At 36.9% G+C, this 14,911-nt stretch overlaps 1 protein-coding gene across 2 annotated transcripts in view; it reads right to left on the bottom strand.

Moving 5' to 3' along the window:
* The window catches only part of SCAF4 (SR-related CTD associated factor 4), a 59,188-nt gene that overhangs the window by 32,760 nt on the left and 11,517 nt on the right, over nucleotides 1–14,911 (bottom strand). For both annotated transcript variants that reach the window (XM_068973020.1, XM_068973102.1), the window contains exons 2-6: nucleotides 4,869–4,952; nucleotides 3,944–3,988; nucleotides 2,596–2,757; nucleotides 770–905; nucleotides 303–442 (exon numbers count right to left, since the gene is read on the bottom strand). In XM_068973020.1, coding sequence (XP_068829121.1) covers nucleotides 303–442; nucleotides 770–905; nucleotides 2,596–2,757; nucleotides 3,944–3,988; nucleotides 4,869–4,952 — 567 coding nt within the window. The remainder of the gene's footprint in view (nucleotides 1–302; nucleotides 443–769; nucleotides 906–2,595; nucleotides 2,758–3,943; nucleotides 3,989–4,868; nucleotides 4,953–14,911) is intronic.

Below are 14,911 nucleotides of genomic sequence, written 5' to 3'. Positions count from 1 at the left end.
AAAAAGTAAAACAATCATCTGCAGCAATCCATGTAACTTTGTAACCAGCACTGTGAGCAACTCCACCACCCTCAGAGCTCCGCAGTTCTCTCCACAGGGGCACACACTTCCTCAGTGTGCTGGCCCCTTGCTTACCTCTCCCACATTTCCCCCAGTGTCCTTGTGAATTTACCTTCCTCACAAAGGCTTTTTCCAGTAGATATATTCCCTCCTCACAATGTGCTCGGTAACCAGGAATATAAAATAAGAACTGACAATGGTACCTAACTGCAAACTATTTAATCTTTGGGTAGACAGTTTACCTGTTGACCTTGAGTTGTCTGAAACAGTTGGGCCACAGCAGCAAAAGCATCAGAGCTGGGCAACTGTGGTACAGTTGGTACAGAGTTTGTAGTGGCTTGTGGGGGTTCAGAAGAAACTTTAACTGGAGGTGGAGGTGAACCTAAAAAAGAAAAGATCATTAAGGCCTCAAAAACTTTTAACTCATAAATATTTCCTTTAGGCTCCATTAAGCTTCTTTACTAAAACAATACTCCATTCAGTTTAACATACAGTAAAAAATATAGATTATGGTATTACAGCCTATACTGCAATAAGCACTGAATACTTTTTATTAGAAATAATAATGATGGGAAGAAAACTTTATCTTCCAAGATGTAAACTCAAGTTCCTTCTTACAGAAAAATTCCATCACTATAAACAGATTCCAAACATATCATGTACAAAAAATGATAGAATTCTCTAAGTGCACAGACACACCTGACCTTACCTTCATTATTAGTAACATTTTCTGTTACTGGAGCAGCATTACTGGTTCCTGCTGCCATGTCCAAGAGAGGCTGAATAATTTCAATTTTGAATACTCCATTTTTTTGCCAAAGGTTTAATACACGAACTATTTTACTCTGTTATGTGAAAAAACACAAATATACAATAAGTATTAGCATAAATAATTATACCTCTTATGAAAAGACAGAACAAAACACCACAGGCTAACATTTCCATGCTACGTCTGTTTCATAAATAGAAAACAATCTATCATCAGAATTACAGCCTCATTAAACTACTCTAATGGGCCTTCCTTCAGTAGTGTAATCCAGGGTAAGAAACAGGGAGAGGAAAAAAACAAACAATTAACCTAGAGAATCAGAAGAAATGCATTAGAATTACTTGAAATTTTCATATTTATGATCACAAAGAAACCAAAAACTTCAGTTATCTAAGAAGAGTAAAATCCAGGATGATTTTAATAATTAAAATATTTAACACAATTAACTGGCCTCTAATTGCTAGGTAAGTTGTTTTGTGGGCTACCAAATTTGAAGGAGATCCAGAGAAAATATGTTATTCATGGTTACAACTCTTATCTCCTACTCTAGGAATGAACTTTTCTCTTGTACATCTTTCCCACAAGAGCATTCCTCCAAGAATATAGAGAATCCAAAACACGCAAATTTATATGTCATTTATTATACAGGCTCTAGTCTTCGTTATTCTGAGCTTACCAGTGTATTTCTCCTATCTATTAAGAGTCTAGTTTTTTTGTCTATGTTTTTCTATCTTTTTACAGTACAGAGTAAAACCAGCTATAAATGTGAGGAATTAAATATAGTAGTCTGATTGCTAATGAATATCATTTATACTTCAACATCTCTATATGATGGGGAAAGTCAATGACTGGTCCCTTCCTTGTGGAATAAACAACAATTTGACATAAGCACTGTCCTCCTCTACTGCAGAATTTCTTTACCATTCAATCACAAGAAATCTTTCTAATAATGTTTTCTTTAAAGAAAGATGATGCTCCTTTTTTTCCAGTGGTCATGTACGGATGTGAGAGTTGGACTGTGAGGAAGGCTGAGCACCAAAGAATTGATGCGTTTGAACTGTGGTGCTGGAGAAGACTCTTGAGAGTCCCTTGGACTGCAAGGAGATCCAACCAGTCCATTCTGAAGGAGATCAGTCCTGGGTGTTCTTTGGAAGGACTGATGCTAAAGCTGAAACTCCAGTACTCTGGCCACCTCATGCGAAGAGTTGACTCATTGGAAAAGACTCTGATGCTGGGAGGGACTAGGGGCAGGAGAAGAAGGGAACGACAGAGGATGAGATGGCTGGATGGCATCACTGACTTGATGGACGTGAGTCTGAGTGAACTCCGGGAGTTGGTGATGGACAGGGAGGCCTGGCGTGCTGCAATTCATGGGGTTGCAAAGAGTCATACACGACTGAGCAACTGAACTGAATTGAACTGATGCTCCTTTTTTATTCCAATAGTACAACATTTCTGAAGCACTTCACAAGAAAATAGATATGACTACTACAGAAAAAAAACTGCGTTTTGTTTCAAGTTCACAGAGATCACTATGTGATCAACCTTTCTAATAATACTGCTGCTGCTAAGTTGCTTCAGTGGTGTCCAACTCTGTGCAATCCCATAGATGGAAGGCAACCAGGCTCCTCCATCCCTGGGATTCTCCAGGCAAGAGCACTGGAATGGGCTGCCATTTCCTAATAATACAGTAGGCTTTAAATACCTAATATATATTTAAGAACAGGGTAAGAGCACAAGTTTAATTTAAAAATTATAAACTATACCTTATCTTCAGATGGACAAAGATACAGATATTGGAATGTGGCAGTTATGTTTTTAGAGAATCTTGGCCCAAAAACATCTTTATCAGTTCCAAACTGATGACGAGACTGTCGCACAATTGAGTCGATTACATATAATCCTGGAACCTTGTATTCTGGTTTACACTACAAAGATTAAAGACGTAAAGTCAATACAAGAAAAGTAAATCACAATCTGACACCCATTAATCTCACTCTTATGAAACTATATATCAAGGTTATTTCTATAGAAATAACTAAAGTTATTAATCAAGTAATTAAATAACTACTTAAATGTTAAATTCTTTCATTGGCTAGCCCACAGGTCTGTAGAGAACTACCATTCTCTTGATGTTTCAGACTCCCAATATTTTACTTTTTTCTGATCCCTCTGTCCTCCCCCCATTCCAACTTCCTAGAATCAGCATTACTTTACCAATGCCTAAGCCACCTCCATACAGATCTATTTATTATGGAAAAATCTACTCTCATTCATTCTGCTCACAAAAATAACTTTTAACTTTTAAAATCATCAAAAAGCCAATTTTAACCAAAATATTAATTTCAATCCTAATAAAGTACAGTATCAGAGAAACAAAACCCAGAAGGCAAAGTCATTCTTGGCCTTATAAACTGACAAGATAAAATGAATAGACAGATATCTGCAAACATTTCTGGTGGTACAACCTTTATGAAAAATAATTTAGCAATAAACACAAACCTTGTTTGATCCAACAACTCTATTTCTAGAAAATTATACTAAGGAAAACAGACTCCATATTTCCAATGCAGGGGGCACAGCTTGATCCCTGGTTGGGGAACTAAGATTCCACAAGCCATATGGCATGGCCAAAAAAGTTTTAAAAAAAAAAAAAAGGTACAACTCTAGGTTGGGGGAGAAGACAATGATGTCTAAGTCTCCTTTCTCAGTCCTTTACTGACATAGACATGTGCTGATGTTACATATATTATCAAACAACATACAACTGTAGAAGTGAAAAGTGATTTAATTATGATGGGAGAAAGGGAAGTTGAAAACACCGGAGTAATTTCATTTGAAGTACTCCAAGATAAGTTAAAAGTCAACAGAGTCGTCAGGGCAATGGGGAGAGAAGGCTCAAGCAGACAAAAAACTATTTCAAATCCTGACTCATAGTAAGTACTCAATCAACAGTACTGCTATACATTTTTGTTTTGTTATGAAACAAAAAAACAAGACTTCCAGTGACAACTTTTCTGTACAGTGACTTTAGAAGTAATTATTCAAATTACAACCCACAAAGTACAATACTGATCATACCTAAAATGAGATAATAATAAAATGGATAGTTACCTTTTTTATGAACTTTTCTACTATTTGAACCACATGCTTATAAAGCTGAAAAGAACAAAAAGAATATCATTATCCAGCTAACACACTTTTCTGTTCAATACATTTCCTATAATTAGAAAATACCTAAAACCTCAGAATTTGTACAATCTGAATAATTCTCAAGGTAATACTGAAAGAACCCTGGTAAATAATCCATAGCAACTCAAAAAATTCTTAACAAATCAGAAAGAAACTATTAACTAAAACAGAAACTACAAAAACCCACCAAAAGATTCTTTTCTTCCATTTTTAATCAATAAATCTTCATAAAACAGTTCATCAAGTGACTTTATGGGACAGAGAAGAACAATGGAACTGGAACTAAATAATGCAGTTTTTAAAGAGACTCACTTCTTCAAAGTGTGATCTTGGGTAAGACATTCAATTTCATGAAGTCTGAAGTTTTTAAATAAAAATAAAGCTAATACTCCACTGCTCTATTATGGTAAGAATTAAATGGAATAAAACAAACAATAACAACAAAAACCCTCAGTCATTCTTTTCCTTACCTCAATGAGTTCAACTTTTTTTTAGCACCACACATAAACAAGGTAATTATGTGAGGTGATGGATGTGTCAATTAGTATAAGCTAATCATTTCACAATGTACATGTGCATCAAACCGTGCTCTATTACATACTACTAAATCTGTCAACTATACCTCAATAAAATTAAAAAATATAAAGAGGAAATAGAACATTAACAGATTCTGAAATATGCTACAATGTAGACGCATCACACAGTTGTAATTACTTTCAGCAAAACTTGGTTAGTGCTCTTTGACTTAGGCCTGAACTACTTCACAACATGAAACCTCAAATTTAACAATAATATTTTCAACGTTTTAAAAACACTTTCCAAATTAATATATTTCTTTTACTCTTACCTTTATAGCTTTAATAGCAGCTTTCGTGATGAGAATCATTTTGGCTCGAGAGATGGGAGGTTTCATATCCATAAGTGAAAAGAGCTTATTAAAAAAAAAAGGAAAAAAGTTTTAATTAAAAGTAAAATTAGAGGTTTACCCTTCATTTTGACAAATATATTTGTAACTAAAAGAATAATAAAATTCCTGAAACCAGGTTTAATAATTTGTCTGGTAAAGAAAAACTAAGAGCCTTCTTACATGCTAGCATCACCACTTTGAAAACAGAATGGGAAAAGATTATGCTAAAATCAGCAAAAAAGGGGGAAAAGGTAAAAAAACTGACAAAAATCTGTAACAGTAGGGTTATAAAACCCTTCTGAAGAACTCAAAACTGATTTGAATGGAAACAAACACACCATGTTCCTATACCGAAAATGGCAATATTGTGATTCAATACTTAATATTTCACATCCAAACCTCACTGAGATTTTGGAGGACTTCAAATAATTCTGATGTTCACTTGGAGATACACATGTATTACATCAGGTAAGAAATTTAACATGTCATTATAAAACTTGAATTCACAATTTCTTGATTAGTCAGGAATAAAAATGACACCATATTTAACAAATTTCACTACAGTAAATCCAACAATCAGGGAGTCCCAGGAGATGAAACCACACAGGCACACACCTTTCCCCTAAAGTTTAAGCCCAACCAAGATATAATGAGAGCCAATAAAGAGTCATAATGATAAAATTCTGACATTAAGAAGCTTATATCTAGTTTCTTAAAATCTTGTTTTTGTTTTAACCATAGGCATACATACTCTTCTAAAAATACATTCTGAAATAAGTTTCAGGGTCTTCTAAGCATTATCAATCTTATATGAATCATATTTCCATTTCTCTCCAATTTCAAATATGGAACCCCTAAGACACAGACCATCTTTACCAGACACCTACTAAGAAGGTACCCTAAAGAACAAAAGTCTCCTTTTCCAGAATAAATAGCCCTACCTGTCAACAAAATACTCTGGCAACAGAATTTTTGCAGTTTTTCAAAACTACAGACACAATGGGACTATAGATAGTGGTAACAGTAATTTCTAAAAAAAGTATGCAATACAAGATATGATCAATTTAAGAACCAAAAATGTACTCTGTTTAAGCAGAGGAAAGTAGAATTTTTTGATAAATAATACTAAGATGAATTTGAGTAAACTCCAGGAGATTGTGAAGGACAGGGGAGCCTGGCATGCTGCAGCTCATGGGGTCACAAAGAGTGGGACATGACTTAGGACTGAACAAGAACAACAATACTCAAATACAGAGAATGGGAAAAACAAAGATACTAACACAGAGACTGATTTTTTTTTAAAAGGCATTATCTAATTCGGGTCATGATTCTTTATTTCCAACACAATAAAAATTTTCCATGAATATAAATGCTCACTAACTGAAAAACAACTAGAGACAGTAATCTTTAAAACTATATAAAACAATGAGAAGCTAAGAAACGATTTAAAGTATTTTAACTCCAATACAAACTGAAAAATATATGCAGCTCACAGTTTATAAAAGGGCATATTCTGCCCATTTCTAAGTTATAAAAGCTATTGAGACAGTTATTTATTACTACAGTTCTATTTCCTTTTCTGGATCTTAAAGCAGAGAAACAGGATACAAAAAGTTGATACACGATCTTAAGAATGAGTAACAGCAAGAACTACTTTTCTGGCCATTAAAAACTTGCTGCTGCTGCTAAATTGCTTCAGTCGTGTTGGACTCTGTGCGACCCCATGGACGGCAGCCCAACAGGCTCCCCCATCCCTGGGATTCTCCAGGCAAAAACACTGGAGTGGGTTGCCATTTCCTTCTCCAATGCATGAAAGAGAAAAGTGAAAGGGAAGTCGCTCAGTTGTGTCTGACTCTTAGCAACCCCATGGACTGCAGCCTACCAGGCTCCTCCGTCCATGGGATTTTCCAGGCAAGAGCACTGGAGTGGGGTGCCATTGCCTTCTCCGGCCATTAAAAGCTTAGAGAATCATATTTCTCTGAAGCCTAAGCCAGCACGAATATTCATTTAATGTCCCACATTCTTGATTATTTCTACAGTAAGGAACTCCCCATTTAAAAAAAAAAAACACCCAGCCAACTGAGGAGACAAGACAGATTAGTGTTATATTCTGATGAAATGCTCTACAGTTTACATTTAAATCATTTTTCTTAAAAAATTAAAATACAGACTATACCATATAGCAGTATAACTATCACTCAGGCAATAAACCAGCAAGAGAGCATTTAAGTGCTACCATTTAAGAGACAGACAGAGGAAGGGTATTTATTCCACTAAAGAAGGTGCAACTCAAGAAAAAGAGGAAGGGAGCAACACTAAGTGCCTAAGTACAAGGTGGTGCATCATCTTATTTAATCACATTAACAATTAACATAGATTGTCACAGCTGTTTTCAGCTGATACCAAAAAGGATTACATCTGCTTTCAAATGATTCCCAGGGAATGTGTCTGGACTAGAATTTGTTGGTTGTAAAGCTCACAATCCTTAAGATTATCAGTTCAGTTCAGTTGCTCAGTCGTGTCCAACTCTATGACCCCATGACTGCAGCACGCCAGGCTTCCCTGTCTATCACCAACTTCTGGAGCTTACTCAAACTCATGTCCATTGAGTCAGTGATGCCATCCAACCGTCTCAGTCTCTGTCATCCCCTTCTTCTTCTGCCTTCAATCTTTCCCAGCATCAGGGTCTTTTCCAGTGAGTCAGTTCTTTGCATCAAGTGGCCAAAGTATTGGAGTTTCAGCTTCAGCATCAGTGCTTCCTATGATTACTCAGGCCTATTATCCTTCAGAATGGACTGGTTGGATCTCCTTGCAATCCAAGGGACTGTCAAGAGTCTTCTCCAATACCACAGTTCGAAAGCATCAATTCTGCAGCGCTCAGCTTTCTTTATAGCCCAACTCTCACATCCATATGTGACTACTGGAAAAACCATATAGTCAACTCCTTATACAACGCTGTTGTTGTAAATACATGCAAAGACCATTAACTATGATGGAGAATGCAGGCAAAATATCAAGTAGGCATCTGTGCTCATCTCTCTCTATATATATATTGCATTGGTTCAGGGATAATGAAGAGACATACTGAATTTAACTTGGGATGCCTACTGAAAATCCAGGCAGATATTTCCGCAGACTGGAATATGGATCTTGAAAAAGCAGAGGTCCTGCTAGAAATTGAGAGGTTACAGAATCAAAACCATGAAGATGAGTAAGAAGGGAACAAAGATACAACTAACTACAATATACCAAATATTTCAATGTAGCACAGACAAGTGGGCGACACAAAAGAACATCAGGACAAATGCCAGAAACTAAACCTTTAATGCTACAGTTTTTTTTGTATGGCTTGACTAGCATTACATCATGTGAAATGCCAGGCTGGATGAAGCACAAACTGGAATCAAGATTGCTGGGAGAAATAGCAATAACCTCAGATATACAGATGATACCACCCTTATGGCAGAAAGCAAAGAGGACCCGAAGAGCCTCGTGATGAAAGTGAAAGTCGCTCAGTAGTATCCGACTCTTTGCGACCCCATGGACTATAGCCCGCCAGGCTCCTTTGTCCATGGAATTCTCCAGGCCAGAATACTGGAGTGGGTAACCTTTCCCTCCTCCAGGGGATCTTCCCAACCCAGGGATCAAACCCAGGTCTCCCACATTGTAGGCAGATTCTTCACCAGCTGAGCCACATGGGAAGCCCAAAAGTGAAAGAGGAAGAGTGAAAAAGCTGGCTTAAAACATCGAAAAACCTAAGATTATGGCATCCAGGTCCATCAATTCATGACAAACAGATGGAGAAATAATGGAAACAGTGAGAGACTTTCTTTTCTTGGACTCCTAAATCACTGCAGATGGTGACTGCAGCCATGAAATTAAAAGACGCTTGCTCCTTAGAAGAAAAGTTAGGACCAATCTAGACAGCATATTCAAAAGCAGAGATATTACTTTGCCATCAAAGGTCTGTCTAGTCAAGGCTATGGTTTTTCCAGTAGTCACGTATGGATGTGAGAGTTGGACTATAAAGAAAGCTGAGTGCCGAAGAATTGATGCTTTTGAACTGTGGTGTTGGAGAAGACTCTTGAGAGTCCTCTGGACTGCAAGGAGATTCAACCAGTCCATCCTAAAGGAAATCAGTCCTGAGTGTTCACTGGAAGGACTGATGCTGAAGCTGAAACTCCAATACTTTGGCCACCTGATGCAAAGAACTGACTCACTGGAAAAGACCCTGATGCTGGGAAAGATTGAAGGCAGAAGGAGAAGGGGATGACAGAGGATGAGACGGTTGAATGGCATCACCGACTCAATGGACATGAGTTTGAGCAAGCTCCGGGAGTTGGTGATAGACAGGGAAGCCTGGCGTGCTGCAGTCCATGGGGTTGCACAGAGTCAGACACAACTGAGCGACTGAACTGAATAACTAGTATTATCATCTGCAACTGGGCAAATGCTCAATGAACATCTCTAGGTGCAGCATTCTCTTTGCTACTACACATCTGCATTCAGAATTAATGGGATCTGTCAAAAAACAAACAAAAAAAAGTATCAACGCAGCCACAGAAAATGATGCAATTCTCTTATACAGGATAATAGCAGCAGTAGGCCCTAAAAGGTACAAAACCTCCTTAGAAAGCCTTAGTAAGAAAAACATACTTGCCAGCAGCAGACAGAAGTTTGTTTTTTTGTTGTCATCAGTTGAATGACTATTAGAAAACCTAAACATGAACACTGTTCTGCTGGGTGCCTGATATACAAAGTATTCTAAAAATTATGAAAAAAAAAAATCACTCACAATGATTCCTAATATCAAATAAAGAACAATTTTAAATTTGGCCCATGACACCTGTAGAATTCATAAGGTTTGTGGGTTAGTCAAAATAACATGATACTCTGCTATTTATTGACAGCATAAACTTTGACAAGTTTAGTTAAACTTTTCTGAATTTCAATGATGTATGAAAAAGATTAGTAATATTCAATTCACTGTTGGGATTCCCTGGTGGCTCAGAGGTTAAAGCATCTGCCTGCAATGCGGGATACCTGGGTTTGATCCCTGGGTCGGGAAGATCCCCTGGAGAAGGAAATAGCAACCCACTCCAGTATTCTTGCCTGGAGAATCCCAGGGACGGAGAAGCCTGGTGGGCTGCAGTCCACGGGGTTGCAAAGAGTCGGACATGACTGAGCGACTTCACTTTCATAAAACTGTTAGGATTAAATGAGATAATGTATATTATCTTGGCCTAGATCTGACACATAAATGGCTCGGTAAAAAGAAGTACATAATGCCCTGGGAATCTTAACATAGATCTCAAGTTTAAGTTTTTGTCATGAAACTGAAGGTGTTAGTGGTTCAGTTGTGTCCAACTCTTTGTGATCCATGAACTGCAGCCTGCCAGGCTTCTCTGTCCATGGAATTCTTCAGCCAAGAATACTGGAGTGGATATCCATTCCTTTCAGGGGATCTTTCCCAGCCAGGGATTGAACCTAGGTCTCCTGCATTTGCAGGTGGATTCTTTACCATGTAAGCCACCAGGGAAGCCCAATTTTTTACTATGGCTTAGCATAAAAACTTTATTGTGTTACATCTACTATTCAAGTGCTGCATTTGGAGAAATTTTCTCTATACTGAAAACAAAGCAGTATCAAAGACTTTTACAGCTGTATAGCACCTTACTACCTAATTTAGTATTCATACTAAACTCAGAACTGCTTTCACAATATATCTGGCAGGTCCCGTGTTAGTTCACAGGCTTACTAACTCATAACTAATCAGCTCCAACGGTTACAGCTGTCGTCTTTGTACTGACCCCAAATCTCCCTTCTGATAACCTTCCCTCCCTTTTCCTGCTCTAGTTCTGCCTCTGGAGCACAGAACAATAGTGATCTTTCTCATCTGAGAAAGTAAACATAACTAAGCATGTTTTCTTATCTGCTTCAACTATTAGCCAAATGATATGATTTCTAGATCTGACTATACTGGCTAATTCCTTTTAAAAGTATGATAAAACAAAATAAAGAGGGCCTGGATATATTCCTGCAGAATCTAGTGGGTTGTCTTTTGTATCAGTTTCCTCTTCCTGCAGGAACACATTACCACAAACTCAGTAGCTTAAAACAACACTTTTGGAAGTCACAACCTCATTAGTCTGAAATCAAGGCATTGGTAGGGCTGCCTTCCTTCTGGGCACTCTAGGTCAAAATCTATTTCTTTCCTTTTCTAGCCAAAGGGTGCTTAAATTTCTTTGGCTCTTCCATCTTCAAAGCTGGCAGTATAGCATCTTCTGTCCTTCCTTAGCCTCTGCTTTCACTGTACATCACTTTCTCTGACTTTTCATGTCTCTCTCATTTAAGGACCCTTGGGGTTACACTGGGTTCATCCAGATAACATGGGACAATTAACTCAAACCTTTAATCACATCTGCAAAGTCTCTTTTGCCAAGTAAGGTAACACATTCACAGGTTCTAGGATTCAGAACATGGTCACTCTGGGGTAGGGGAGATCATTTATTATTATTATTTTTTAAAATACTGCTTAGCTGGGGCTTCCCTGGTGGTCCAGTGGATAGGAGTCTCCCTACCAATGGAGGGGTCATGGGCTCAATCCCTGGTCTTGAAAGATCCCATAAGCCTGTGCTCCACAACAGGAGAAGCCATTGCAATGAGAGGCCCACGTTCCGCAATAAACAGTAGCCCTCCCTCGCCACAACTAGGGAAAGCCAATGAAGCAATCAAGATCCAGCGCAGTTTAAATACATAGTGCTCAATTCATTTATAAGCAACCGAAACCCTCAGACTGTTTCACTGCAATCTTTATCAGAACTACAACTTCATGTTGATTTTATGTTGGTTTCTGACAGTCCTTCAATCTACTTAGGTAGTCTAGAAATCACTTTCTGTTTTCAACGTAGCAGCTATTCCAATTAGTTTGTAACTTTCATGAATCTGCTATATAGATGGCTTTTTCCAACACCATGGTTTTTTAAAAATTAGAAAGATCTATACTTGCAACTTGTAGGAAGACTTTATCTAATAATCTGTGGACCCTGACAGTTAGCTAAAATTCACTTAACAATATTCTCAACTTGTCAATATTTTTTCTAACTTATTCAAGATGAAATCATGACAAATATCTGAAATATATGGAGTCCTCACTAGACGAAACACACTTTATGAAAGAAAAATGTTTGATTTGGTCTGTGAGAATCTGTTCTAGCTCTAAGTGACTAGAAATCTTTAGGCAGAATCTCTTTCAATGGGATACTTACCCCATCTTATGCTCTTAAACTTACTATAATGAATTATATTTAAGATACCTAGTATTCCTTCCTTTGCAATTATGATCTCCATGATGACAAATTCTGCCTTAAGCTCCTGTTATTAATAATTACAAAGTTTAAATAAAAAATTTGGATGTTTTCAAAAATACATACACATACAGTAACAGGCTGGTACTCAAATTTCCCTTCTGACAGATCAAGTTATCAAAGTGTTCAAGTCTACAATCTCCCTCCCTCTTTTGTTCATCTGTCTCATCAAATCTGAAACATTGGCTTCAACTAAATCAAGAGTTAAAGCCAACTTAAATGTTTACTGGTAAAATATACTTTATAAAAGCACACATTAAATTTAACAAAAGAAAACGTAGGGGGGACATCTTAAAATCATCTCCACAAAGGTGCTTTGTCCCTCTAATTATAGCCTGAAGACAGCTCTATAAAATACTGCTAGAACAATCAGATAAAGAGATACTTTACAGTCTCTTCTAACCTGGCATTTCATTTTATGCCTTTACCAAAGCTTTGTCTGAGCTAATTCTTTAATACTGGGCACTTAATGTGACCGTGTGTATATATGTGAGACAAAGAGACAGAGAGAGAGAGTTGGGGGTGTGGGTGGGCAGGGAAGGAAAGAAGAGCTGCAAGCCAAGCATGTTAGACAAGTACCATTATACCACTCTACCCTAAAGCAGAATATTGTGCATGAGTTAATAACAAACACTAAGAAAAACAATAAAACTGGAAACTGTACAAAGTATAATAAATAGAGCCAGAAACTAACAAACATGGAAAAAAATGTTCAGTCTTACCAATAGTCAAAAAGGTACAAATTAAGACAATGAGATAACAGTTCACTTATGTATCTAATGGGCATGAGTGTAGATTAGCAAAAAGCAAAGAAAGCACTCTGCAGATGAGAACTAATGGGCAAGTTTCAATTTCAGAGAGAAATCTAAAGCTATATATATCAAAAACTCAAAAAGTCCGTATCTTTTAAACCAACAATTCCACTTTTAGAAATTGATCTAAATTAGATGTTCCCCAAATTCCCAAGATGGCTTTTAAAATCAGAAAGCAATTCATGTTATCACTGGTAACCATATCCAAACACAAGTGGAAGGGGAAAAAAGACTGACATACTCTAAAGTGTTAAAGATATTTGGTGGGATATTTTCTTACTTAAATTTACCTAATTTGCATTAGTTCAAAAATAAATTAATTAGAATTCATGGGTTAAAAATGGAAAACTTTACATTTGTGTCTGAGACACAGAAATGTATTTCTCCAACTTGATTGTAAATATATAAGATCATCATTACCAGGTACAACTTGTCTGCGGAGTAAATCATATCTTTGAAGTTAACACATATGTTTAAATTAATGCCTTGTAAATCTTTAACATAACTTTTCAAAACTGCTAAAACAAAATTTTTAAAATAAACATAAAATCTGCCATTTAAAATCTTTATAACTGAAGTCTTTGTGCATAAAACCCCAAACTAAAAAATCACTTAAGTATATTTTTTGACATCTGTGCATTAAAGAAAGCATCCCTTTAATTACTGATATATGATTTTTGTTGTTTTGTTTTAGTCACTAACTTGTGTCTGACTCTTATGACCCCATGTACTGTAGCCCTCCAGGCTCTTCTGCCCACGGGATTTCCAAGGCAAGAATACTGGAGTGGGTTGCCATTTCCTTCTCCAGAGGATCTTCCCAACCCAGGGATTTACTCCCATGTAAGTTATATTTACTTTCCAGAGAGTCAAATCCTTTGAAACCCAAATATTTAATCAATTTTCCACCTGGTTAAAGGAATGTATGGAGATAAGACAGGTCTGGCAGTAATACACAGTATGTCTAATAACAGGGCAAATTTACATGGCTCTTTAGATGGGAAAAAAGAAACTACACAGTTCCTCTGCTCCGATGGAGCAGGGTCTTTACTTAAACACTACAAATCAGTTCTACTTATTTCTCCATAAGGTTATAAACCAGGTATTTTTACGAACAGCAAAGCTGCATATACTATTCTCAAGTTTAAAGAGTCTTAAAATTTTTCATACTTACCCCTTTCTACACTTCTTTATCTTACTATACTTACCCACAAACTCACCAATTTTTCTCCTGGTTCCAGAACCAAGGGAAATGATTCACAAAATACACACATATAAATGCAAACATATACTGTTAAATTATATATGAAACCACTTTCAAGTTAACTACTTATGTTTCTATGTCCATTATGAAAATAGAATATAGTAATATAGCAAACAGTAGTTTAAACTTCCTCCCTATTTAATTATATCACCAATCCCTAATTCTGTTACCATGTGCCAGAACTAATTTTCTAAGTAGTTAATTTCTGATGACTCACTCCACAAAGTATGCTCTAATTTATTCTTCATGTAAGACTAACTCCCTTACAATTTCCAAGGGTCTATTCTTCAATTAAATCTTTTACTTTAGAACCAAGGCTGCTGCACCCCCTGCCGTCAGGCCTTTTAACCCCCTCAGTTCCACTTACTAGATGATTTTTTATTCCTTTCCTCCATTTTGATTCACTGAACTGCAATCAATCCTTTAACTCCTTTGTCTTCACTTGCTCACGAAATAGGCCAGGATTTGATCTTTGCAACTGCCAAATATTCTACCCATGCCATTACTCCCCATTTTACTAGCATAGCTGCCAGTTTTCAAAAT

This window comes from Capricornis sumatraensis, chromosome 1, assembly GCF_032405125.1.
Source record: "Capricornis sumatraensis isolate serow.1 chromosome 1, serow.2, whole genome shotgun sequence".
Lineage (NCBI taxonomy): Eukaryota > Metazoa > Chordata > Mammalia > Artiodactyla > Bovidae > Capricornis > Capricornis sumatraensis.
The sequence above is the reverse complement of the archived record's forward strand: the minus strand, read 5'-3'. Positions and strand labels throughout refer to the sequence as shown.